This window comes from Gossypium hirsutum, chromosome D13, assembly GCF_007990345.1.
Source record: "Gossypium hirsutum isolate 1008001.06 chromosome D13, Gossypium_hirsutum_v2.1, whole genome shotgun sequence".
In the NCBI taxonomy this organism is placed as follows: domain Eukaryota; kingdom Viridiplantae; phylum Streptophyta; class Magnoliopsida; order Malvales; family Malvaceae; genus Gossypium; species Gossypium hirsutum.
Window position 1 is genome coordinate 10,029,211 of NC_053449.1, and position 23,363 is coordinate 10,052,573.

General features: G+C 35.6%; 2 protein-coding genes and 2 non-coding genes across 5 annotated transcripts; 3 read left to right on the forward strand and 1 right to left on the reverse strand.

The window, feature by feature from the left end:
• Positions 1–235: 235 nt before the first annotated feature.
• Positions 236–342, forward strand: LOC121225998 (small nucleolar RNA R71). The gene has a single exon (XR_005923899.1). It is a non-coding gene; the product is annotated as a small nucleolar RNA R71 (small nucleolar RNA).
• Positions 343–12,017: 11,675 nt separating this feature from the next.
• LOC107918262 (callose synthase 12) lies at positions 12,018–18,364 on the forward strand. Of its 2 annotated transcripts, none has more exons than XM_041110230.1 (2): positions 12,018–17,411; positions 17,728–18,364. In XM_041110230.1, the coding sequence occupies exon 1, from the start codon at positions 12,099–12,101 to the stop codon at positions 17,370–17,372; it is 5,274 nt and encodes a 1,757-aa protein (XP_040966164.1). In that variant the 5' UTR covers positions 12,018–12,098; the 3' UTR covers positions 17,373–17,411; positions 17,728–18,364. The 2 variants fall into 2 exon arrangements, 1 of the variants encoding a protein (XP_040966164.1); XR_005923671.1 differs by having other exon boundaries at positions 12,019–17,446.
• Positions 15,028–15,108, forward strand: LOC121226030 (small nucleolar RNA J33). The gene has a single exon (XR_005923928.1). It is a non-coding gene; the product is annotated as a small nucleolar RNA J33 (small nucleolar RNA).
• Positions 18,365–18,532: 168 nt separating the features above from the next.
• LOC107918263 (mannan endo-1,4-beta-mannosidase 2) lies at positions 18,533–21,736 on the reverse strand. The gene is made up of 6 exons (XM_016847786.2): positions 21,335–21,736; positions 20,868–21,249; positions 20,594–20,793; positions 19,748–19,868; positions 19,369–19,577; positions 18,533–18,991 (listed from the first exon to the last, which is right to left on the reverse strand). Exons 1-6 carry the CDS (start codon positions 21,367–21,369, stop codon positions 18,595–18,597), a joined length of 1,344 nt encoding a protein of 447 aa, XP_016703275.1. The 5' UTR covers positions 21,370–21,736; the 3' UTR covers positions 18,533–18,594.
• Between the last annotated feature and the right edge of the window lie 1,627 nt (positions 21,737–23,363).

The window sequence follows — 23,363 nt, forward strand, 5'->3', positions numbered from 1 at the left end:
TACTTGCGTAGAAAGATATAAATCACCAAATTTTTTATTTAGTATTTCTACCTAATTTGATAATATGGTGATCGCATCTAAATTAAAAACACCGGCTGTTTTCATCGGCTTCATAAATTCATAAGCTACTTCAGGTGTTTTATTGTTTAGAGTTCCACTAGCTACTGCGTCGATTAGTTGTCTAGTTGAGGGATTCAAACCACTATAAAAGGTTTGAACTTGTAGCCATAAAGGTAACTCATGGTGATGACACCTTCTCAATAAATCCTTATACCTCTCCCGTGCATCATATAATGTCTCTAAATTGACCTGCACAAAGGAAGAGATGTCGTTCCTCACTTTGGCTATCTTAGCCAGAGAAAAGTACTTCAGTAGGAATTTCTCGGTCATTTGATCTCATGTAGTGATGAAACCTCGTGGTATAGAGTACAACCACTGCTTAGTTTTATTCCTCAATGAGAAATGGAATAATCGTAGGTGAATGACATTGTGAGTGATGCCAACAATTTTGAAAGTATTGCAAATTTCCAAAAAGCTGGCCAAATGAGTATATGGGTCTTCGTCTTGCAAACCATCGAACTAAACAAACTGTTGAATCATCTGAATAATGTTTGGTGTTAGTTTGAAATTATTTGCAGTAATAATAGGTCTCACAATACTCGGTTCAACCCTAGCTAGAGTGGGCTTGGCATAATCGTACATAGTGTGAGGAACAAGGGCAGGATCTACAGGATTCGCTGCCACTATAGGAGATAGTTGATTATTCTTATTATCACCCATCTCTTTAGTAATAAAAGAAAAATTAGAATGTAAAAATTAAACTAAAAACAAAAATAAATTGAAATAAAAATAAATGGCTAAATTAATAAAAATTGAGTGTTCCTAATATTTTAGTCCCTAGCAACGACTCCAAAAACTTAACGGTCACGAAACTAACTTTAATTAAGACAAAGGCAAGTGCACCTATCGAACAATAGTATAGTTATGGTGAGTAAGGAATATCATATCCACGAGGACTAAAAGTACTAGTAATTACCATTTTTTTTATTTAGCCAATAAATTGGAGTAATTGTTTTTTAATCTAAAATTACTAAACTAATTTATCTAAGAATGCAACAGAGAATGAAATGGGAAAAATAATCGAAGACAACCAATGAGAAAGACAATACCCAGAAAAGAATCCACCTAGACTTCACCTATTATTTTGAATCTGAATAAAACAACTTATTCACTTATGCCTTAATCCGTAGAAATCCCTAAATTATGTTAATACCTCTTTCGAGAGTAAAAATAACTAATTCTAGGTTGCTTAATTGAAATCACTTTCTAATTAAAACCCCTATCGTCACATTAAATCGATCTATGGATTCCCTATTAGATTTGACTCTAATCTGATAGATTTATGTCTTCTAGGATTACATGCAACTCCACTCAATTATGGTAGATCTACTCTTAAATAGGGACTTTTGCTCCACTGAAATAAGCACATTAAACATGAATTAATATCCCAAAAATATTAAAACACGAAATAAGCATACATAATGAAGAATAAGAATCAAGTATTTATCATGTAAATCAGAAATCAAATAAAAAGATTCATCATAGGTTTCATCTTTACTAGGTATCTAGGGAATTTAGTTCATAATCTAGAATGAAAACATCTCAAAGTTAGGATAACAACAAGACATGAAGAAACTCAATAAAACTTTGAAGGAAACTAAATGGAGATCTTCAATCTTGAAGGAGATCTACTTCTGAGTTGATTCCGATGGCGCTCTTCGAGTGATTTCTTCAATCTTATCTGTGTTCCCCCTTAGATTTTCTTCTAATTGATATTTATAGACTTTAGAATGCTCAGGAAGCCTAAAAATTGGGTTTTACTACGTGTTTGGGAAACAATGAGCGATATAGACACTGGCTGGCATATGGGCATGTGGCCAGCCCGTGTGGCTCACACAGACATGTGGCTAGCCCGTGTGGAAATGCCCAGGCCGTGTGGATCCTGAAAACTGTAACACCCCAAATTCAGTCTAAACGTTATGACTGAATCTGGTGATGTCACATTGTAACACCCCTTACCCGTATTCGACGCCGGAATAGCATACGAGACATTACCAGAACACATACACTTATAAACATGTTAAACCGAGTTATAAAATTTTATTCAAATTTAAACTCTTCAAATTTTTAAGATGCTTTTATAAATCTTCACGTTATAACTTCAAAATACTGTATTTGTAACAAATAGGGCTTCTGAGACCCAATACATACTCATGCAATTCAATACTTCATTTCCATTTCATTTAATTCACGATTCTCATTTTCACGATTCAATTCAATTTCCCAATTCAATATACATTTCAATACCACAATAATTCATTTAATTCAAATCATATCATTTGCAATTTCCATTTAATTCACGTACAATTCAATTTCATTAAGTTCAATACTAATACATATTTATCGTTTAACTTAACGTCCCCTTTTTGCATCATATGACACTTCAAGCATGAATCTAGTATTTCATTTCCTTTCCACTCCCGTTTCCTATGCATATCACACAATATATAAACATTACACTCAACCATAGTCGCAAGCTAGTCTTTTTGAAGACTAACCACGTGATAAACCATTTTAATAAAGATTACAAACTTTAAACCTTACCACCCTTTTATGATCACAAGCATATTTTCATCTAGACATTTACCATCTCAATGCATAATTTTATAAATTTAATGTAGCGTATTCCAGCCACAACTTGGCCAAAGCCTAAGCATACACACCAAACATGCTAGGCAAATAAACATAAAGTACAAGCATTATAAGCATGGATAAGCACCACATTTATTTATGTATCAAACTTATCAACATGAGTTAATTCATAAACCATTTCTGACATTGCTACATATCAAATCATATACCAAGTATACCACATACACATACTATGAAACTTTATTTTCTCACATAAACTTTAACTATAACTAATAATGCACAATTATAAATATTATTTCTTTTCAATCGTTTATCGATTATAATCAATCAAGCATACGGCCAATTATACACAAATCATTCATATGTTCTTCTAATTTTCCTCCTCCTCCTCTCCATTCCACATCCTTAATGTGTATAACACACTTAAAAACATTAACTACAATTTCACTATTAAATCACATGTATATTCAAAGCTAGAATTTTTGGTTTAGCCAAATAGTACAGTTTATTCTTTAAAGCTTCCCCTGTTTCCTTGCTCGATAGTTCTGACCTCTCTTAACTAAAAATTAATTATCTCATTGTACAAAATTTGGATATTGTTTCCGTTTGTTTCTCTTGAAAATAGATTCACTTAGGATTCTAAAAATATAAACTTTATCCCAAAATTATTTTTGTACAATTTTTGAAAATTTTTCAAATTCAGAACCGGGGATTCCAAACTCATTCTGACTCTGTCTAACTAAACTTCAAATATCTCAAAATATATAACTCTTTTTCTTGCTCTATTTCTTTTATGTGAAAATAGACTCATTCAGCTTCAATTTCATATATTATTCAGCCTCTAATTCAATCTCCACCATTTTTGGTGATTTTTCAAAGTCACACAACTGTTGCTGTCTAAATTGTTTTATTGCTAAATGTACTCTTTCATAATTTCACTTTTTCACTTTCAATCACAATTCAATTCAAAATTCACTTTTTCATTTCTAAGTCAATATTCAATTCAATTCCGCACCTATATTCATTATTCAATTACACTTAGTCAATTTCCCGATGAACACTTCGGAATAATAGCAGATACTCGGTGGATTCAGCACATAGCAATCACCTTATTAATCAATGATATCCGGTGCAATCAGCACATAGCAACCACCTTACTAATAATGATGTTTGGTTCACATAGTAGCCTGTACATAGTACTACACATGTGACCATTACCATCCGATACACGTAGTACCCTACACATAGTACTACACACGTGATCGAAACTATCCAGTATGCATAGTAGCCTGCACATAGTACTACACATGCGACCTATCATTTCGGTACACGTAGTAGCCTACACATAGTACTACACACGTGACCATCACTTTCACTTTTACATAGTGGCCTACACACAATCCGTGCCACACGTGATCATTTATGTCACTTCATTCATATTCCTTTTTATTCCAAAGGTTCATTCGGGAATTTTTCACTTTTTCTCACTTTTCTTTTTATCGATCAATTTCAATTTCTTGTCTTTCTTGATTTATAACAATACGTTTAACTTATATAACCTTCACACTATTCATTCCAGTCCAAAAATCATACTTTGGAAAAATTAAGTTTTTGCCCCTAAAGTTTCACAAAATTACGATTTTACCGTAGGCTCGTAAAATATTTTTTATTCAATTTCCTTGCATTTTAGGCCTAGCTGAACCATTTTCATAACTATAGCAGTCCAAAATACTTACTTATTCACACACTTGTGAAATATTTTATAACTTTTACAGATTAATCCTTTTAGGCGTTTTCATCATAAATTACTTAGTACAAATCGTTTATCACGCTCCAAACATTCATATTCTTCCATAAAACATCAAAATACATGCATATCATTCATGGGTAAATTTTTAAACACAAACCCTAGTTCAAAACAATGGTAAAAATAGGTAAATCTTGTTACGAGGATTTCAAAAACATATAAATCATTAAAAACTGGGATAGAACGGACTTACAATCGAGTTTGGAAGCTTGAAAAACCCTAGACATGGTTTCTCCATGCAATTTTTGGCCTAGGGGTTGAAGATGGACAAAACTTGGCTTTTAATTTTTTTAAATTCATTTTAATAACTAAATGACCAAAATGCCCTTAAAGAAAAACTTTGAAAACATGCCTAACCATACCCATTTTTGTCCACCAACTTAACCAATGGTCTAATTACCATATAAAGACCTCAAATTTGAAATCTCATAACAATTGGGCACCTCTAACATATAGAACTCAACTTTTGCACTTTTTACAATTTAGTCCTTTTGACTAATTGAGTGCCCAAACGTCAAAATTTTTGAACGAAATTTTCACGAAATCATTTTGTGAAATCGTAGACCATAAAAATATAATTAAACTAAATTTTTTTCTCGTCAAATTTGTGGTCCCGAAACCACTATTCTGACTAGCCCTAAATTCGGGATGTTACAACAGCTCTATTCATCCGATTTTGGCTCATTTTTCGCTCTTTTCACTCTCAAATACTTTCCTAAGTATAAAAACATTAATTTAAAGGATTAGAAGCATCAAATTTACTAATTTACATCATTAATCATCCAAAAATGCATTAAAAATAGGATTAAAACATGTTACTTTTACAGCTTATCAAGTGAAGAGGCCTCATTCTCCTATACTCATTCTCTAATTTTTTGTATTCATCTTATTTCTTCCATCTTCTTCTCTGGTTTGTTCTATAAGAGATAAAAGTTAAGAAGTGATTTGCATAGAAGGAGAAAACAATATATCAACTTAAGTGATTGAAGTTTAGTAAACTGGTAATATTTCTAAAGTTTTCTGTATCTTTTGATTGAAGAAAAGGGAACAAAAATTTAAGATTTTAGTTTAATTCATCGAGCTTGTACTGAGATGTTTAGGGTTGTAGCTAACCTTTAAAATCTCTTTCTACATGTAAATGAATTATAGTTTTCTTACATATGAATGACTTCATTTTGATCTTGATATGATTATTATGTTTGGCTAACCGAGAAGAAGGAAGCTCAGGTGATAAGAAAAAGCTAAGCAGGTGTAATCGGTACCAGCTTTTAGGTATTTTGCTAGTGAGTTCTTGAACTCAATTTCTCATTAGTTATTTTATTTATTTTAGTATTTTGTTGTTCGGGTATGTTTGACTCTGCGATTTACTGATGATGGAGAATTATTCTATGGTGGGATGTTTGTTGTATTGTTGATGCATGTTTAGTGCTGAGATGCAAATGCATGTTTGGCTGTAAGTATAAGTTGGATGTTTTGATGAGTTGTTGCTAGTAAAGCCATATTGAATATGATATTGTTGAATGGTCAGTTAAGTGATACGTATGGTATGATTTTCCTTAAGTTATTAAACAAAATTGTTAGTTGAATACTTGTTATATGTCAATTGTGTAAATAAATGATATGCAGAGTATGGAATGAGGTAAGGCAGATGAAAGATGAAGAAATGTCATCTTGTGCACTTTGTACCACATGTTATCTAGCTTTCCTCATTATAATGTTTCCTGCATATTATCTGGTTAGTTAAATGATATGCATGATATTTGGTTTTGTGGAGGTTCGATTGGATTGTACGAAGATATATGCGCACATGTATATGAAAACCCTACGTAGGTTCTTCTAAGTATGAGACTCTGCATAGTCTAAAGCTTAAAGCCTCTTTTATGTAAGCAAGCCCCATGGCCATGGGCACATGCAAGATAAGGCGGTCCTCTGGACTTATCTCATGATTTAAGTTACGATAGTCCACTGCCTTGTTCTCTAAGCATCATGACAAAGTTATACTTGGAAATTTCTCCATGCTAAAGTACGATGAGCAGTTCACGTATATGAATCTGCATATATATATAAATACTCGTTTATGAATCTGTATGTATGAGTCAGCTATATATGAGTTCGCATTCATGAATCTTCTATATGAATTCTTTATGTATGACAATCTATTGGATTTATCTTTATGAATTCAAGCTATGAAAGACTGTTGATCTGATGCTCATATTTCAAGTTAAGAGTTCAACAAGACTATCTTTCATAATAGTACGTATGGACTAATATCCAAGCAAGAGATCGTATGGGATTTCCTTTATGATCAAGTTACGAGAAGTTCGTAGAAATTATTTTTCTCAATCCAAAACTGCATAAATCATCTTTCATGTAGGTCTACGCCAATGACTATCGTTAAATCAAGAATCCACAGTAACTATCCACCAAACAAGAGTTTAGTTGTGACTATTATTTAAGATTGAGTTCACAAGTAAGAATCTGCATATATAAATCTGTGATTATGATTTCATATATAAATGTTCACAAGTATGGTCTGTAAGTATGTATTCGTCAAGCTCGAGTCTGCGTAGATAAAACTTTATGTGTAAATCTACATGTAAAATCTCGCCAAGTGTGAATCTCCATGCATGAGTTTTCTAGAATCAATCCACTGTACGTTAATTCATAATGATAATAATTTCTAAGGTAATTCGCATATGTTTTGATGCAAAAGAAGTAATAATCCATCTTGTATGAAATTAGTACAAATAGGTAAGCAAAATCATTCCGTACTGTAGCCTATAACACGAGTGATAGAAATGAAGGATTGTGTCAGTGCAGAAGTCTACAAATTTTCAAGTTGAGTCAATGCTAGGAAGGACAAAGTACGCCAAGACGATGTGTGAATTTTACTAGTGCAAGTGACGTCAAATAGGAGATCAGACCCATAAAGTTCTAATTTATAAATTTATAAATGGTGTGTTATATTAGTAACTCACCAAGTTCATTTGAACTTACTTAGTCTTTATTACGGTTTCCATGTATGATGGTTTATATAAGGAGCTGAAGAGGGATCAAGTCAGAATTCGTTCAAGCTTAGGTGAATTTGTGTTGTTATTTGTAACATGCATATAGTGGGGGCAACTTAGAGGCCGAACATTAGGGTTTGAATTTTTGTAATTACGTATGAACTTGATATATTATATTCTATGATGAATAATCTTTTAAATATAATAAAGACATTATTGTTAATCTTTTCATAAGTTCGCATGTTAATAACTTAAACTAGGAATTTGTAACTGTAGTGTTTTAGTTTGGCAGATCAACCAGTCAAATATGATAAGATTGCTGCAGATAATATTCGAATTAAGTATGATTATAAAATGTTTAGTTGGTTGTCTTATTCATGTTAGTCATACAATTTGGTTGTAAATTGTTCAAGTTAGTCATGTAAGTATAATGTGACATCTTGTAACCAAACCTGTCGATCGGGTCAAGTAAAGGGTGTTACACACATTTCCATGTTTGTAAGAAAGTAACTCCCAAGGAAAAGTTAAATTCTAAAGCAAGTAAATAAAATTTGACGTAGAAAACGTTGTAATCACTTTTCAACAAAATAAATTTCCATGAAAGTGACCATTTTCCATCATACCAAATGCTAACTAAGAGTAAAAGTAGAATGATTTGTATGTGAAATAAATGAAAAAAGGAATGAGTTTATATAAAGGGCTCTCGGGTAGTTTAGTAATTTTAAATTCGAATTTGGAATCCCGAAGTGGTGAAACCACCACTAGAAAAGGTTTAATCATTTTTTCCACTTTTACAACCCTTGTTAAATCCATCATTGGAAGTGGAAACAATGATCAACTTTTCAAAGAATTGACAAATATCTGCTACTAGTTGAACTTATCGTCTGATATGGCAAGTTCAATGTTCATTATTTTTTTATTTTTAAAATTTAAGTTAGAAGCCATGTGAAAAAGATTACAACATGTGGCTTCCAACCAATTTTTTCTTTTAAAAATAAATAGTGTGTGAGATGTGTCAAACGTATTATGAATTCTCCATTTGACATGGTGAGATCACTATTACCAAGATAAAAATTTTCCTTTTCAATTATTAAGGAAGATGGTGAGAATTGAAATAATTTCGTAGGTAATTACACAAATCCAATTACATTATGACTTTCCAAACACTCATACATGATTTAACTTTAAGAAGTTTTAATATATAAGTTTAAGTTATAAAATTTATACTGTAAGTGTTGATTCAGTTTACAGCAATGAAGAAGACAAGAAGGGCACTATAGTGGTGTTGAGGAGGTCAGTTCACCTTGAGAGGCAGAGAGTCGAAAGAGACAAAATGATAGGCAAAAATATGAGGAAAAGACTGAAGAGGATAAGTGTTCAAAGCTTGCTAAGGAAGCCAAAAGATCTCTTTCTCATCCTTAAGGAGAGTATTTATAAGAGAGCTCCTATTATTTGCTAGTGTGATGTGATAAGTTGTTGCAAAAGGGTTGCCATTAAAGAATGCGTGCAAGACGTGCATAGTAGGCCCTGTTCTATTGTAAGAGTAAAAGGTTGTTATGTTCAGGTAGGGCCTAATGGTCTTTAGAGGCATATTTACACCTGAGGAGTGTTTACACCTAAAAAGTAAGTCTTTGTAAGGATATTCTCCAAGTAAGTGGACTATCCTTCAGAGTGGGCGACTCAAGTTTTTGAAAAGAAAATGGATGGTCAAAATCTTTTACCAAGACCATGAGTCAAACAGAAAGTGGGGATCCATAAAAGCTAGTATAAATAATAAAATAGTTGTGATATTTTCACTACATAATTTAATGATAGTGCATTAAAACTAAGTTCACAAATATTTATATCAATAACGATAAAAGTAATAATATCATATTATTATGTTGGAGAAAAGATTGTATGAAACAAGGGCGCCATGTCATCCTCTATCCCTTTCTAATTATTTAATGATAATTCAACAATTTTTTCATGTCATTGATACATAATTTTGGTAATTTTTTAAACCAAAACTATGAATCCTAAACCCTAAACTTAACTTTTAAACCATAAACCTAAACTCAAAACACTAAACCTTAAGCATTAAAGTCAAACACTAAACCCTAAATCCTAAACCAAAATGCCAAATTCAAGGTTTTGGGTTCAAAGTTTTGGGTTTTCGGTTTGGATTTAGGGTTCGAGGTTTGAGTTTGGGTTCGAATTCACAGTTCAAGGTTTGAGTTTGAGTTCACGATTCAAGGTTCAATGTTTAAGGTAAAAATTTTCCAAAAATATGTCTTACTGCCATGGAAAAAATTACTGAAATATTATTAAATTATTGAAAAAAATATTTATCGAGTTTAGGGTTTGAGGTTTAAGTTTGGATTTGAATTCACAGTACAAGTTTTGGGTTCAAGTTCACAATTTAAAATTCAAAGTAAATTTTTTTTCAAAATTCTTGATCAATGCCATGAAAAAATTACTGAAATATAATTAGATAATTAGAAAATAATATAAGAAGACGTGAATGTACTCTTTCATACAACCTTTTCTCTATTATGTTAATTGTAATAAGCCAATTTAGCCCAGGCTCGTAAAAAATAATAAACCCAAAATAATAAAACAAAGTCCAAAATTATATCATTTGGCCCGATCGGGATGGCCCATTACTTGAAAAGGTTGAAAGTCTATCTACAAGCTAGATGAATATGGAAACATAATCTTCAAGGATATGCAATCTTAGATATGATATGCAATCTTAGATATAATATGTAATCTTAGATATGATATGCAATCTTAGAAGATATGATTTTGTAATCTTAGAGATTTAATTTGTAGATGCCTTTTAATCTTAGCCGTTGATGTAATTAATCTGTACCGTTGGATTTGGGGAGGCTCAACTATAAATAGATGCCTCTCCCTTCATTGTAAAGGACTGGGAGTTGGGGAGTAATAATAATTCTTAAGATTACTAATAATTCTTAAGAGTATTTACTCAAATTTCTCTCTCTTGCGTTCTTATTTTCTGTGGCTTGTTTTTATTTTGTTGATTTATGTATAATTTATTTATTGATTTGTATATTGTTTCTAATAAATATTTTTTATATATATACACACATATCTATGTTTTTTTTATTTGCTTAAATACAAACTTATACTTTTAACACATATGTTATAATATATATGTATATTTATATATTTTTCTTTATTTTCATAAATGCATTATATATATTTTGTTATAAATTCTATAGTCCAAAATTTTAAATGTAAACCCATGTGTATGTCTTTTATTCTTTATAATTTCAATATATATTATGTACCTTTTATTCTTTATATTTTTTTGTTTATTTCCTTCATTTGTTTATTGATTTATGCTTTCATTTACATTTTAAAAGAATGTCTTTTTGTTTTTTGCTCATTTATTTGATACTTTACATGTCATTATTTTTTTCCTTATTTATGCTTATATTATTTCTATATCATTGTTGTATTTATTATTGTTATTTGTTAAAGCGGCATTTATACATACATCCAATGAAACATTATATTGTTTTTTACTCGAATTTATAAAATAGAAAACTTCGAAAATAAAGGCAATACTCGAATTTAGACTCTTTGAAAAGATTGAGCCCTAACATATTGGGTTCCAATTTTCTTTGTTGAATTTAATTATCGAGAATGTTTTTAAAACAAACAAAATAAAAAGCTTGTCGTCAGGAATTCAATATGTTGTGTCCTAATGCATTGGATGTGACGTGTTGATTTCTCGAGATAAAGATTTTTTTTCTTTCTAAAAATGAATAAAGGAAATATTCAATGTTTAGGATTTTGAGAAATTGTGTCCTAATGTATTGGGCCGCGATTTCTTCTTAAATCTTAAACAATTGAATATTCTTTTAAATTTTATTACATGAGTTTCTTGGACAAACTCATTTTTGAAGAAATAAAATATCGTGCCCTAACGCATTGGGTGTGTCATTTTCTTTTCCAAAATGAGAGAGTCTTAATGAACAACTTAATTTAACTAAGGATCGTATTTTTCAACTCTCGACATCAGGACACTAATTAATCAATTTGGTACCAATTTTTAGGTGTTACGAGGATGCTAATCCTTCCTCGTACGTAACTGACTCCCGAACTCGTTTTTCTAAAAGCTCGTAGACCAATGTCACTTTTAGGTGATCTAATAACACCTTAATAAAAAATTGGTGGCGACTCCAATTTTCATCGACAACTAATTTTTGTTTCTCATAATAAAAGTTGGTTTCAACATTAATGAGAATATATTTTAATATTCAGATATTGGTTTGGTATAAGGAGACATGGGGGCATGGGTTAATGGGTTCCCTTCATTTTAAAAGAGAACATCAAGGTGGAGTCAGTCAAAGTGCAAGTGCCAAGCCGAGGACTTAGGAGTAGGACCCGAGAGCGCTGAGCTCAGAAGATGACACGCATTCAGTAACAATACCACCCGCCCAGGCCTTTTCAAAAATTTTAAAAGAAAAAAAAAAACCTTCCTAATTTGATCAGTTTTCCGGTTTCCATAAAAGGAAAGCAAACTGCTAACATAAACCCGCCATCGCCCAACAAATGCAATGCGTCCTGCCACTCAGTCGGGCTCAGCTCCACCTGAAGATGAACCTTACAACATAATCCCCCTCCACAACCTCCTCTTCAACCACCCTTCCCTCCGTTTCCCCGAAGTACGTGCCGCTATTGCCGCTCTACGCACCGTCGGAAATCTAAGAATGCCACCTCAGGCTCAACTGCCTACTATGGACCTCCTAGACTGGCTGGCTCTCTTCTTCGGTTTCCAACGCGACAACGTCAAGAACCAGAGGGAACATCTGATCCTCCACCTCGCCAATGCGCAGATGCGCCTCTCCCCTCCTACCGACAACATTGACATCCTCGACGTTGGCGTCCTCCGTACTTTCCTCCGAAAACTCCTCAAAAACTACACTAACTGGTGCTCTTATTTGGGCAAGAAATCCAACATATGGTTCAGCCGCACCTCTCACTCTGATCACCGCCGTGACTTACTTTACGTTGGCCTTTATTTGCTGATCTGGGGTGAATCTGCGAATCTCCGTTTTATGCCTGAATGCATTTGCTATATCTTCCATAACATGGCCATGGAATTAAACAGGATTCTCGAAGATTTTATCGACCAGAACACTGGTCAGCCTGCTATGCCGTCGACATTGGGAGAATACGGGTTTTTGAACTGTGTTGTGAAGCCGATATACGAGACAGTAAAGATGGAAGTTGAGTGTAGCAAGAACGGAACGGCACCGCATCATGCTTGGAGGAATTATGATGATTTGAATGAGTATTTTTGGGGTCGGAGATGTTTTCATAAACTCAAGTGGCCGATTGACGCGGGGTGTAAATTTTTTGTTACTTCCAGTAAGAGAAAACGTGTTGGGAAAACTGGGTTCGTGGAGCGAAGGTCGTTTTTCAATATTTACAGGAGTTTTGATAGGCTTTGGGTGATGCTATTTTTGTTTCTTCAGGCTGCGATTCTTGTGGCTTGGGAAGGGGAGGAGTATCCGTGGCAAGCATTGAAAGTTAGGGATGTTCAGGTTAGGATTTTGACAGTGTTTGTTACCTGGAGTGGGTTGAGGTTTCTGCAGGCTTTATTAGATGCAGGGATGCAGTGTAGCCGTGTTTCGTTTGCAAAACTGGGGCTTGGCCTTAGGATGCTGTTAAAGGTGGTGGTAGCTTTGGCCTGGATCATGCTTTTCGCAGTTCTTTATAGAAGGATCTGGGTGCAGAGAAACAAAGATAAAACGTGGAACGAGGAGGCTAATAGGCGGGTGTTCCTTTATCTACAAGTTGCATTTGTTTTTGTGTTACCGGAGGTACTAGCGTTGGCTTTGTTTGTGCTTCCTTGGATTAGGAACTTTATCGAGGAGTCGAATTGGAGAATATGTTACCTCATGACTTGGTGGTTTCAGAGTAAGAGTTTTGTTGGTCGGGGACTGAGGGAAGGGCTCTTTGATAATGTTAGGTATACTCTTTTCTGGGCGGTGGTGTTAGCTACAAAATTTGCCTTTAGTTATTTCTTTCAGATTGAACCCATGATTAAACCGACCAAACAATTAATGGACCTTAGGGAGGAGGAATATGACTGGGATGAGCCATATCGTGGTCGTAACAAATTCGCTGTGGGGTTGTTGTGGTTGCCTGTAGTGTTTATTTACTTGATGGATATTCAGATATGGTATTCAATTTATTCCTCCTTTGTGGGAGCAGGAGTGGGGTTATTCCAGCACTTAGGTGAGATTAGAAACATCCAGCAGTTGAGTTTGAGGTTTCAGTTCTTCGCCAGTGCAATTCAGTTCAATCTGATGCCTGAAGAGCAGTTACTGACTGCCAGAGGATCGTATAAGGCCAAGATTAAAGATGCTATTCACCGGTTGAAGCTGAGATATGGGTTCGGGAAACCTTATAAGAAGCTTGAATCAAACCAGGTTGAGGCTCACAAGTTTGCCTTGATATGGAATGAGATAATTACCACTTTCAGGGAAGAAGATATTATCTCTGATCTAGAAGTTGAGCTGCTAGAGTTGCCCCATAATGCTTGGAATGTCAGGGTTATTTGCTGGCCATGTTTTTTGCTATGCAATGAGCTGTTGCTTGCTCTCAGCGAGTCAAAAGAGTTGGTCGATGCTCCTGATAAGTTGCTTTGGAGTAAAATATGCAAGAATGAATACAGGCGTTGTGCTGTGATCGAAGCTTATGACAGTGTCAAGCACATGATGTTTGAAATCCTCAATGTCCAGTCTGAGGAGCATTCCATCCTCTCTGCTATGTTTCAAGAAATCGATCATTCTATTGAGATCGAGAAGTTCATCAAGACATTTAAAATGACTGTGCTACCACAGATTCATATGAAGCTGATAAAACTTGTTCAGATATTGACTAAGCCCAAGAAGGATGTGAACCTGGTGGTCAATACCTTGCAGGCCCTTTATGAGATTGTTGTCCGTGATTTTATCAAAGACAAGAGGACAGTTGAACAGCTGAGGGAGGATGGATTAGCACCTCGTGATCCTGCCGTGATGGCAGGACTGCTATTTGGGAATGCTGTTAAGTTGCCAGACCCCAGCAACGAGAAGTTCTATCGGCAGGCTAGGCGATTGCTTACAATTCTTACCTCCAGGGATTCTGTTCAGAACATTCCAGCTAATATTGAGGCTAGACGTAGAATTGCATTCTTTAGCAACTCGCTTTTTATGAAAATGCCTCATGCTCCCCAAGTAGAGAAGATGATGGCCTTTAGTGTCCTCACCCCTTACTACAATGAAGAGGTGCTCTATAGCAAAGAACAGCTCGTAACTGAAAACGAAGATGGGATTTCCATCCTATATTATTTGCAGACCATATATGACGATGAATGGAAAAATTTCATGGAAAGAATGCGGCGAGAGGGAATGGTAAAGGATGAGGAGATATGGACAACCAAGATGAGAGATCTGAGGCTTTGGGCATCTTACAGAGGCCAGACACTTTCGCGCACTGTCAGAGGAATGATGTATTATTTTAGAGCTCTTAAGTTACTGGCTTTCCTTGATTCTGCATCAGAGATGGATATTAAAGAAGGGGTACGGGATCTTGGTTCTATGGGGAGAGATGTTGGTTTGGATAGTTTAAATCCTGAGAGGTCACCTTCTCCCAGGAGTTTAAGCAGGGCAAGTACAGGTTTCTTATTCAAAGGCCATGAGCAGGTAACCTCTTCGATGAAATACACGTATGTGATTGCCTGCCAGATTTATGGGGCTCAGAAGGCCAAGAAGGATCCACGTGCTGAGGAAATCCTATATCTGATGAAACACAATGAAGCCCTTCGAGTTGCCTATGCTGATGAAGTTTCCACAGGGAGGGATGAGAAAGAGTATTACTCTGTTCTTGTGAAATACGATCAGCAATTACAGAAGGAGGTGGAGATTTATCGTGTCAAATTGCCTGGTCCATTGAGGCTTGGAGAGGGCAAACCGGAGAATCAAAACCATGCCCTTATCTTCACCCGTGGTGATGCTGTTCAAACTATTGATATGAACCAAGACAGCTATTTTGAGGAGGCACTGAAAATACGCAATCTCTTGGAGGAATATGGGCGATACTATGGGATACGAAAGCCAACAATCTTGGGTGTCAGGGAACATATTTTTACTGGATCTGTTTCATCACTTGCTTGGTTTATGTCAGCTCAAGAAACAAGTTTTGTCACTTTGGGACAGCGTGTCTTGGCAAATCCTCTGAAAATTCGAATGCATTATGGCCATCCAGATATCTTTGACAGGTTTTGGTTTTTGACTCGAGGTGGGATCAGTAAAGCTTCCAGAGTAATTAATATTAGTGAGGACATTTTTGCTGGCTTTAATTGTACTTTGCGAGGAGGCAATGTCACCCATCATGAATACATCCAGGTTGGCAAAGGAAGGGATGTTGGGTTGAATCAAATATCTATGTTTGAAGCCAAGGTTGCTAGTGGGAATGGTGAGCAAGTTCTCAGTAGAGATGTCTATCGGCTAGGTCATAGACTGGACTTCTTCCGGATGTTATCATTCTTTTATACTACTGTAGGCTTTTTCTTCAATACAATGATGGTCGTTCTTACTGTATATGTTTTTCTGTGGAGCCGACTTTATCTATCTCTTAGCGGTGTTGAGAAGGTTGCTAACAGCAACAATAATAAAGCTCTTGGTGCCATCTTGAATCAACAATTCATCATCCAACTTGGACTTTTCACTGCCCTTCCAATGATAGTGGAGAATTCCCTTGAACATGGATTCCTTCAAGCTGTCTGGGATTTCTTGACAATGCAGCTTCAACTTTCATCTGTTTTCTACACATTTTCCATGGGAACCCGTACTCATTTCTTTGGCCGGACTGTCCTTCATGGTGGTGCCAAGTACCGGGCAACTGGCCGTGGTTTTGTTGTGCAGCACAAGAGTTTTTCAGAAAATTACAGGTTGTATGCTCGCAGCCATTTTATAAAGGCTATTGAGCTTGGTCTAATACTTACAGTTTATGCATCTTACAGTCCTTTAGCTAAGGACACACTTGTTTACATAGCTATGACTATCTCCAGTTGGTTTCTGGTCATATCATGGATTATGGCACCCTTTGTATTCAATCCTTCTGGTTTTGATTGGTTAAAGACTGTTTATGACTTTGATGAATTTATGAACTGGATATGGTACGATGGTGGTCTGTTTGCAAAGGCTGAACAGAGCTGGGAGAGATGGTGGTATGAGGAGCAGGAACATCTAAGGACAACTAGCCCCTGGGGAAAGCGAGTAGAGATACTTTTAGACCTTCGATTTTTCTTTTTCCAGTATGGGATTGTACACCATCTAGGTATTGCTGCTAATAGTACTAGTTTTGTTGTATATTTACTGTCTTGGATATACATTTTTGTGGCATTTGGAATTTTTCTGCTTATCTCATATGCTCGGGACAAATATGCAGCTAAGGAACACATATATTTTCGGCTTGTTCAGTTCCTTGTAATCATTGTTGGAATACTTGTTATTGTTGTGCTGCTTCAGTTTACGGCCTTTAAATTTTCTGACGTTTTCACCAGTTTATTGGCTTTTATTCCCACTGGCTGGGGACTTCTATCTATTGCGCAAGTACTTCGGCCCTTAGTGCAGTCTACCAGGCTTTGGGATTCAGTGGTTTATGTGGCTCGGCTATATGATATCCTGTTTGGTGTTATCGTTATGGCCCCAGTGGCATTTTTGTCTTGGATGCCTGGATGTCAGTCAATGCAGACAAGAATCTTATTTAATGAAGCATTTAGCAGGGGTTTAAGGATCTTCCAGATTGTTACAGGGAAAAAATCCGGGGACATATAATTTGTGGAAATTTATCAGCACTTACTAGTCTGGTTCATGGTTTGCTTTTGCCCTGACATATTTTAATTATTCTGGTACCTGATTATTTACTTCCTTTTTATTAACTGTTTTTAGAACTCTGAATTCTAGTGAACTGTCTAATTTGTTAATTTTCACCGTTATTATGCATATTAGCCATGGGTTTTGCTCTTGTATTCTCCTCAAGTTCGTTCTAATTATAGGACTTGGAAGTTTTGATAGCCAACCTATTTTGGTCTTCTTGGTTCATATTCATGTTCACCCTCTTAGTTTCATACTTTGATTTATTGGAATTAATTGGGTTATGTTTTGAATTTGACTGATTATAACGGTGCAGGTAATGTTTTATTGGAGATGAGGGGTGTCCAGAGTTTTAGGTGTTTCGTTCTTGTGGCGAGTAGTAAAGTTTTTGCAGCCTTTTTGCTATTAAAATTCTACTGTATGATTCCTGGCCATGCATTGCCTTTGTAGAAGGTATCTTAAGAGTCTGAAATGAAAATAGTGTGGCTTTGCATAATAATGCAATTGTCTTTCAAGTTTGCCAGGCCATGGGGATATTTGGGGATGGTTGACCTGTTAAAAAGTAAGTTTTGGAAGAAATTGTGATGGATGCTTGTTGAAGCTGTTATTTCCACTGGATATCCTTTATAAACAAACGAGCCTGCAGCCATATATTTGAATTGCTTGTGAATGGTTTTTAGATGGAATATTGAAGACTCAGTGATGGTATGATTGCCGAATTTGCCGAGTTCAGCATGAAATCTTTATGTTCAAGTTGATTGGCAACATTTCTGTTTTGAAATGTGGTCGCCATTAGTTCCATTTTGAACTAGAGTTGCTTCTTAATTGCCAGCTTCTAGTTCTGCAGTTTTGAAAGGGAGTATAGCTTTAGTGGTTGTGTTGAGTTGTGAGGCGGTAGAAATTGTTTGTTATTCTTTTATCAGAAACAAAAAATGCAGCTATTTGTTCATTCATATCATGTTTCATGTAAGTACTTCTTGATCTGTCTTAACGAGACATTGAAATAATTGCATCATCTACTTGACAAACAAAGCATTCAGCATGAATTTTGAACCCTAGCAATTCCTAGAACTTCCTAAAACTATACCATTGGTTGGAAAATGTAATTTCAAGTATGATGATGAGAAAAAAAACAATAAAAATAAAAAATGGTTATACAAGTGAGGTTTCTCACCTAGTATCTCTAGGAACACAGTTGTTTCAAGTTACCAGTTTGTTGATTAAGTCCTTGGATTCTGGCCAATCTGCAAGACTGTTGTATTGTGAGTTTGTGAATGGATGGGGTTTCCCACGGCACAAGGCCAAAATCATCGTTGTACTCTTCAATTCCTTCAACAAGGAATTGCCAGACTAAAGCACCCACCCCAGACCCTTTCTTCTTAGCAGATTTATAGATGATGTCTAAAATAGTCCGATAAAACTGCTCTCTCTGGGATGCCTGGAAGTCTTTGTTCTGATTTGACAAGCCGTATTCTGTGAACATAACAGGCTTCTTCAGTTCTTCGTCACAATCTTCAATGTGCGAACGCACCCACTTGGAAACATACCTTTGTTTTTCTTCAAATCCTAGATCATGAAACCTGCCAAACAAGATTAGATTAACCATAGAGATGCTTATTGAAGAAATAAGAGAAAAACTAGACCTCAGGCAATTCAAACAAATCAGTGAACAGTTTTTCTTTTATCAAACTATGGATAATAGCCAATTTGTAAAATGAAAAATTTCAAGCAAAGTTCATTTGTGAAAGGCAGGAATGAAACTAGCTTCACAACTTGATAGACTTGATAGCTCATACATAGCCATCAAGGTTTATCATTATCCATGCTTTAGCACCCTATATGATAATAATCCAGGCTTCATTCTGTAATCTGGTACCACAGATTTATATAATAGGTTCTTTTGCATGCATACTGAAACGTTTTCGATTTTCATAAATAGTTAGTGAATGGCGCTTACCAATGGTCAGGATATATATGAACAGAGGTAAAATCGACATTTGTAATGTTGGAGTTGCAGACAAAATCAGATCCAAGGGTTGATGCCCACTCCCCTGGATTCACAGCTGACTTGGGGCTTTTAGGACCATAGAGTCCTTCCAGGCCAATGGTCAATAGATGATTTTTGTCTATTGATTTTATAAAACCTGTCATCTCTTCTATCCATTCCTGCAATTGTCATAAAAAGCTTTTATAGGCCTTTGTTCTTCTACTAAAGAAAAAGATAAAATTATATAGTAAAGAAAATGAAGTTGTGTTTCAGTTTCAAGGAAGTCCCTAGAGTTGAGCTTTGCCCTCTCTTTTTTTGTTACTTGATAGTGTAAGATGTCATAACTTACTTGAAGAGTATCCCCAGAAGGATCAGACATGCAACGGGGTTCGTTTATTAACTCCCAAGCAAAGATGGTTGGATCATTCCGATATTCAATTCCAGTGATGGTGTTCTTCCTTGTTAGGACAGTCTGGGGAAATGAAATAGATCAAGTAAGAAAGCATTGCAGCTTAGAAGAAATTATATTTTCCTCTCAAATTTCATAGCATACCATTAGTTGCCCTATTTCTCATCCTTATTCCCAAAGAACCATACCTCTGCTTGTTGAGGGTTGGTCGGCTCTTTTGGGATTAGTCTTCGAAGTGTCATCTGTCACGCAGTTGGTCGGACCTCAACAACCAAAGGTATTGTCCCTGGAAAGGTTTTGTCTCCTGTGCTCTGTCATTCTCCCAACATGTGACCTATATGCCGGATGAGACGCTCATGTTGCCTCTTGGTGTGTGACCTGGCTCTGTGAACCAGTCCCTTAGGGTAGCCGTTCATGGCACATAGGCTCTCGACAAAGCACAGGAGACAAGAGCCTCTTCAGGAGACAAAACTCTCCTTGAGAGACAATAACTTCAGTTGTTGGGGGACCGGGTCGGCTATCTAGTGGACAATACTTTGAAGACTTCTCCGATGGAACGAACCCTCAACACTGCTATATACTTACATAGGTAGAAACAAGACCCAGGGATGACCATGTTTACAACAAGGAAACTTTTTTCTGAAAATTATACAGATAATCCGCCATATATACTCCCATCTATTTACATCACAAAATATAACCAAGGGTAATACCCCAGATGATGTTGATAAAATTAAAATGATTCAAATATAAGAGATAAAAGAAAATCCAGAAAAGTTGATAGATTCCAAGACATAATTCTTGAAATATTTGCGGATTGATGGGTCAAAGAAGAAAGAATCATTAGAAGAGCTCAAACCAATGCCTTCTTGCCATGCCCACTTCACATATTGTGTCTTTCCACCATATGCTTGCAAGTTATTTACTAAGCTAAGAAGCAACCTAATTCCATGTCGACTTGCTTCCGCTATGACATAATCCAAGGCCTGCCATAATGCCAAAATGTAAAGTTGCTGATCATCATGGATTGAAAGAAAAAAGTGTAGATGATTAAAAATACCTGGAAAACTCGCTCATCAAACTGGCCAGGGGAAATCTGGAGAGCCTCATACCCTCCATCATTGAAGGCCCAAGTTCTACAAACAGTGAGACCCATCTTTGCACCAGCTTGCAGCATTACACTCACCCTACCCCTGCTATTTTCATCCATTGAATGAGCCATTAACCAGTATGAATTCCATCCATTCACATATAACGGTTTACCATCCAAAATGAAGTGACTCCCATTCCTTTCCACAAAACTTAAACTTAGTCCCTTAGGGAGACTACTAAGCTTCAAGTCGCCAAAAGACATGTAAATAAAAGCCACACATGAAGCAAATCCAAGAATTGGGTACAACACCCCATTTCCACCCATCGGCTTTCTATATAATGTAAGCAACCTGAATGCAGAAATTGCTTATTTAGGTACCCTTTTGGCTCTAACTCTAATTAAAACAAAGTTCAAAAGTTGAGAGAGTACGGTACCTTAGAATCAAATGAGAGTGCAGATCACTCTTCATAACAAGTTCAGTATAGGAATTGATAATTTTATAGCAGAAAACGATGCAAGGAATTACAAGCAAGGCTGAGAAGAAGAAAAAAACTGAACAAGAAGAAGGCAAAGAAAGAAGATCAATGAGAGAGAGAGGAGGAGGAGGAGGAGGAGGAAGAGTGTGGGTATTAGGTTCCTTGGTTGGTGGTTAAAATCAGATGAGATGGAGACGTATGCAACTGTACCGTCCACCTGATTTCCACATACACACAGAGACAAGTTTCCTTCAATTTTAATATATCTGCGCCTAAACTACCTAACTGAAGCAAGTCTCTCCATGGGCCCTGTCTCTTGACCTTCTTGTCTGCCTCCATACCAAATTAACTACCTGTAAACAAAACAAAATAATAATATCATCATTATGATATAATGTGATCTGATACCGACAGTCCAAGGCAGTCTCGGCTTTCGGGAAACTTATTGTAAAGGGTTTACCAAATGAAGAGTGGTTGTGATTACCCAATGACTAAATAAATCAAGTTTAGTAGGTTAACATAATGACAGTAATAATAAATAATTTCACACTCCATCATATCATGTGCGGTGCCGGTGCAATGGGAACTTGGATTCTCTGGTCTCCACGACACTGTGGCCTCTTGGCCTTTTCTTTTTCTTTTCTTTTTGAATCTTTTTGTTCGCTTCCATTTGGCACTCCCATTTTAATATGATAGAAAAATTCTTACGGAGAAACGCATCCACGTGCATTACTTTAATAACTTTTTATTAGTTTTATCTGCTTTTAAGCTTTCTAGTTAGAATAGCCAATCACCATAAAGAAACTGGTTATACATATCCCCCTCATATCTTCTTAACATAGCTCGAACATAATTTTCGGAGGATTTACACAATCTATATGTATTAGGAAGAATTTATGATAATATTTATCATTTCACCACATTCAATAGATTCTGATTGATTTCATCCAAGTCACGAACAATGTCATAAGTTGACACACGTTGCTTTACTATCATTGTACCCAAAGGAAGAGAACTCAAGTGGTTGGAACCCATGCCCAGTCTCCATTCTCCAATAAATAACTTTCACTACCACGATAAAGAGATAAAAAAAACATATATATATATATCTAACTCGAACTTTGTTAGGGCTTCATCCCATCCACTCTTCCAAATCCTTAAGTCTAATTTGCACCCTCACGATATGAAGCGCCAACATAGGCCACCGAAATATTTGTGCTTTAACAATTAGTGTTGTACGTGGGAACAAGTAAAAAGTCATATCTTTACCCTTTAAAAAGGTATAGTCACCTGAAGTGAAAAGGTTGAATCGCTCTTTATTATTCAAATTGAAGTATACTTCAGGAGCAAGGCTAGGACAACATGATAGAGACTTGTCATCCGTCTTACTTGTTGCCTTAGCAATGGAATGATGAATGTGTTTGTCCTCTTTCCTTAAACCTCGTTGAAGACCGTAAAAAAAAGAGGTATTGGCTTTGCTTTTAAGAGGAAGGTGACTCCCTGTTGGAAAAAATCCGGTCTGAAAATAGTTTTCTTACACAACAGAAAATAAAAATTGTGAAAACTGACTCAGTTTGTGATATTTATAGCAATAAACCCTAGACCGAAATCATACATGTGTTTCGGATAGAGAGATCCTTGTCATTCTCGGCTTTCAACCAAATGATCTTCTCCACTATTCTCGTACCATGAATTGCCTCGACTGTAGGCTCGATCAAAGTGAATCAAACACAGAAACTAGAAATAATTTTCTCTTCTTTTGGGGTGAAAACAAAAATTTTCTTCTCCAATAGAAATCAGCAGAATTGTTATTCTAAAAATATATTTAATTCTTATAGAATAAAAGTCCCTCTATTTTTGGGCAAAATAATGATATTTTAAAGTTGTGTAAATAATCCTACCAGTGCCATCTATTTATAGGGAGAGAAGGTAGAACCATTGTTGAATTAGTGAAGTTTATTTCAAATAGAAAAACACTCCCTAATTA

Excerpts from the sequence above, each read along its gene's own strand:
- LOC107918262 (XM_041110230.1), top strand. The coding sequence starts at position 12,099 with ATGCGTCCTGCCACTCAGTCGGGCTCAGCTCCACCTGAAGATGAACCT.
- LOC107918263 (XM_016847786.2), bottom strand. The coding sequence starts at position 21,369 with ATGAAGAGTGATCTGCACTCTCATTTGATTCTAAG. Across the intron at positions 21,250-21,334 it reads CACTCTCATTTGATTCTAAG|GTTGCTTACATTATATAGAA; the intron begins GTACCGTACTCT and ends TTCTGCATTCAG. Across the intron at positions 19,578-19,747 it reads CTTCTGGGGATACTCTTCAA|GAATGGATAGAAGAGATGAC; the intron begins GTAAGTTATGAC and ends TGACAATTGCAG.